Source organism: Trachymyrmex septentrionalis, unplaced genomic scaffold, assembly GCF_001594115.1.
Source record: "Trachymyrmex septentrionalis isolate Tsep2-gDNA-1 unplaced genomic scaffold, Tsep1.0 scaffold62, whole genome shotgun sequence".
In the NCBI taxonomy this organism is placed as follows: Eukaryota; Metazoa; Arthropoda; class Insecta; order Hymenoptera; family Formicidae; genus Trachymyrmex; species Trachymyrmex septentrionalis.
This window is the reverse complement of record NW_017305800.1, coordinates 3,531,252-3,535,710: the sequence shown is the minus strand read 5'-3', so window position 1 is coordinate 3,535,710 and position 4,459 is coordinate 3,531,252. Positions and strand designations below refer to the sequence as shown.

The following is a 4,459-nucleotide window of genomic DNA, read 5'->3' as shown; positions in this document are numbered from 1 at the left end:
ATATATATATATATATATATATAATTAGTGAAATAACAAGTTACTTAATAATTACATGCTATTAAAAATATTAAACTAAATTATTTATATTATTAAAAAGTATTAAAATAAAAAATACATTTTACGTTTTACATTAAAATTTATTGAATTTATTAATAATGATATATGATTTATTGCCTATATGTGTCTATTTATCCAGTTCTCAGTCGTATCATGATACGTAACGATTATCATTTTCTATTTCAGAGTCGCCACCACCCCCGTATTGCCTTATCGCCGATAGACTGAGACCCGAAGGTGAGTGTTTCATCTTTCATACCGTAATCAGGAATGTTTGTAGCGAGTGTGTGCGAGTGCCAGTATATATTTGTGTACACGTGCGTTGTCTTCGCGCACCCATAACGGCGATAACTCATGTTTATTGCTCGCAAACGTTTACCGTACAAGCAGCGAGGTACGTCTCTTCTAGCGCGCGTGTCGTGTCTCATGACCTAGCCCAAAGCAAGGTTGGAGATAATCCGGGACGAATGTAAGTGCCAACGTTCCCGTCTTTCGTAGTATCGCGCCGATCTCCGGTTAATCTCTATGTACGTCGAGATTGCGCGAACAATACGTAACAATTCAATTGCGAGATTATTCAATTTCTTTTTCAATTAAGAGAAATAAATATATTTTCAATTAAAGCGGATCTAAAGTGCTGAAGTATTTCCAAGTAAAGTTAATATATACATAATGTGTGTTATTACTACTACTCTAGTTCTCTCTTCATGATTGTGTTTCAAGAAAGAACGAAAAAGATTTCGGCGCGCGATTTATAAAATTGGAAATGTATATATAAATTCACTCTGAAATCTTCAAGCGCTAAGATCCGCTCTGACCGAAAATAGGATTATTTGTGTCTTAATTAATTTTTTTCCGTCGGTATAATATATTATTAATAAATTTTGGTCGAGCAACGAGAACAATAAAATGGTATAACATATCGATATCTATTTTTCTTTGTGCCTCGAGAGCTCGAATAACGCGAGAAAAAAGTACAGAATACCAAGAAGATCTATACGATGACAAATACACGGCATTCCAGTCGTACGACACAGAGGTTCTCACACTTTTCACGGCTGCACACCACCGGCTGCGGATTCCTGAAATGATAAATAGATCGTCCCGTCGCGAATAAAATCGACGATTTTATTAGATGGAGTTGAGCAAGAAAAGATTTCGGCGCGAAGCGAGAACAGACGCGCAGCGTTCGTAAAGGTTGGTTTACGATAGCATTCTAGTCACACACATCAAAGGTTCTCAACCAAGCGTACGGTAATATTATCTCACGGAGCAGAAGGCACCCTTGCAAATTTTTGCAATAAATAAAATATACACATTTCATACGCATACGTGTGTATATGTTTACGACAGTAAGTTTTAAATATACGCAATATTAGACGCAGAAATAAAACGAGCTAAATGAAAAATCAAAATAATATCTATACGTTTATGGTTTTTTTTTATGATCGTAACTACGCGTTAGTCAACATGATCGTAAATCGATCTTGTTGATCGCATCTATCGCGCCGATAGATTTCACGATATCGTCGTTTCAGCGGTTGATCAATGTATCCGCTAGCCAGTACTGGTCCACCAGTACTGGAGGCGAGTAGAATAGTCTCGTTTATACGCGAAACATCGATATTAACACACATTTAGCAGCAAAACACTTTTATTTGCTAGATTGTTAACTTATTCTTGATTTTGTTTAAAAGGTTCATAATAATTTTTTTGCAAAAGAATCAAAGTCACATCGTTTACTTTTCGGGATTATACTCTTGATACGTCGAGTGAGAATTCTAACTTATGGAATGCAAAGTGCAATATCGCGTACCGTAGAATTAAATAGCTGGTAGACATGAAGAATCGCTTCTTAATTCGTGGAAAGATTCTGAAAACAGTACTTTCTTTGCCAACTATGTTTTCTTCTCGCTCTCCTCGTCAGGTTTCGACTAACCCGCGTATTTCTCTCTTCTCTCCTTCCGCGGTCGAACCTAAACTGGTTCTCTCGGGATCGATGCGAACGCACGAGTACACAACACAGATCGATAGATTCGAATGCCTTTCGTTTCGCCGGGAAACCTCTCGCGGGATCGCCCGATTACGACAGATCTGTCGAACCCTCTCTTATACATTAATATTCTTTTTAAAATTAAGCCCCGGGCACGTAATCGTACACGGAAGAAAGATTTCGTTGAAGTATATGTCAAAATAAGTATAGGAATCTGAAACATCATGTGCAGTGCTACAAAAAGTTTTCTAGCGATCAGTCCTACACAAATATTTTGATGGTCCAACGAAATTACTCTTCAGATCTGTATCCGCTATATCATTTTTAGATATTTCAGAAAGAAAAAAAAAAAAAAAACTGTCCTTTCCGAGTAACACATACAAGACAATGGTATCGTCAAGAGACTGTCGCTATACTGTAAAATAAAATATCGATGTTGGCGCATAACATATATTTACTGTTTCTTTCTTTATTAAAAATAGAAGCGAATGAATGTCTATCCCATCGATGTTGGCGATACATGTGTGTCAAGCTTGATGTGACGAAATAATAGCGCCTGCAGTTAGAGGAGAGCCGCACGTTCGCGATGACGTTAGGCGTGTGTATAGATTGTATAGTGGACGCACTTACATATATATAGCAGAGAGGGGGAGAGAGAGAGAAAAATACTGGGCGCTTGGTGTGTATACTGCCTGAGGTCAATATCTCCTGTCGATAGAGAGAGGACGATGTGTCGTACGTATTGCAAAGCGACTCGAGCATTTGTACGAGTATAAAGGAGGATCCTGTCAAAGGTCCAGCGTTCTCGAAGGTATTATTAAATCTTCACAGGGCGTGTTATAAATACAAATTCCTCGTCGTTTTTCATCGAAGTTGATGCGCCTTGAGCTTGAGTATAATCAGAACTTAATCAGAGCTAACACAAACCAAAATCTTACATTCTACATTTTTATATTTTCTTTTTATTATTAGGATTTTTTCATTATAATTTCGTTTCCCGCTGCAAGAACAATTTTATCAGAGTATCTCCGAAAATTAGGTAAGGTACAGATATGTGGAAATAATTTTATTGGACAATTTTATTAAAACAATCATGTAGGATCCTTAAATATAATGAATAATACTGTAAAGAGTTTTCAGAGACACTCTAGCAACCATTTTAAGATTATCTACATAATTATTTTGATAGCCCAACAAATTTATTTTCAGATCGGCGACTAGCTAAATTTTGAGAAACTCGAGGAAAAATCATCCTTACCTTATTAGAAATAAAAAGTAATGAATATTTTGAATAAAAGAAAATTAAATATTTTGTGTTTGTACATTTTGTGCTGCTGCGATCATTTAAATTATAATTATACCGCTGAAGCTCAAGTGCGTCAACCCTGGTTGACGTGACAAGGAATTCGTATTTATAGTCGACTCGCGCTCGCCGTTTTAGCGCGAATGACTAGAAAGCTCGTGTTTAACGTTACCGCTTGTCAATCGTATATAAAGTAACTCGTGAATCAATAATGACAGCTCTACTTCACGCGCGCGTGCACACCGATATAGATATAGAATGTAGAAACGCGCGCGCGCGCGCGCGCGCAGGCGAGGAAGCGTACGTTTTTCCTGGCGGCGTGGGTGGAGGGCTTTCTTCTCGGAAGAAGGAGAGACTCGCCTTTGCCCCCCGTCGTAAATCTGTCTTTCGGGCGCGACGACGGGCGCCCGCGCGAATTTATGCCCCGTCGCGGAAACTGGGCCACCGCGCCGCTGCGCTGCGTGCCGCGAAGCGCGTACGGCGGCGGATAAAAGCCCGCCACTTGTTGCTGCTTCAGCGACGCGGCGCGATATTCCTATAACGCGAAACGGAGCGATTCGAGCGAACCAGTGACTTGCGAGGAGATTCCGCGAACGCGCGCGCTCACGTCGGTCGCGCGGGAGGAAAGTAAAGGGGTGACCGCCAATGGAAAAGAACGCGGCAGAATCTTCTCGAGCTATCACCTTCAAGTTCCTTCTCCGAGCAATCTCGCTTCCCTTCTATCGTGACGTATCAAACATTTCGTTCGTAACTCCACATACAACTCCCGTTGTCTACTCTCTATATATATGAATCAGTAAATAACTGTTGACATTAGTTATGCCGATTATGCCACTGGTAATCAGTGAAATTTTACGAAAAAATTCCACGAAACGTGGAATCTAACTCGGTTAACCTTTTTTCTCAATTGAATTCACCGGTTCGGATTTAGAGAGCAATTAAAACGTCGTAAGGAAAAATTGGAAATGAACGCACTAGAATTCTGTGATCGTATCAGTCAAAATTCTATCTAAGCTAGAATTATAATAGATACGATCAGACAATTTTGATTTATTCATTTTTTTCAAAATTCCAGTTTACGTAACCAGACTCTTTTTCCAGTG

General features: G+C 39.2%; 1 protein-coding gene across 3 annotated transcripts in view; it reads left to right on the top strand.

The window, feature by feature from the left end:
• LOC108752954 (mothers against decapentaplegic homolog 7) overlaps nt 1-4,459 on the top strand; it is a 63,435-nt gene that overhangs the window by 21,596 nt on the left and 37,380 nt on the right. For all 3 annotated transcript variants that reach the window (XM_018494212.1, XM_018494213.1, XM_018494211.1), the window contains one exon: nt 247-297. In XM_018494212.1, coding sequence (XP_018349714.1) covers nt 247-297 — 51 coding nt within the window. The remainder of the gene's footprint in view (nt 1-246; nt 298-4,459) is intronic.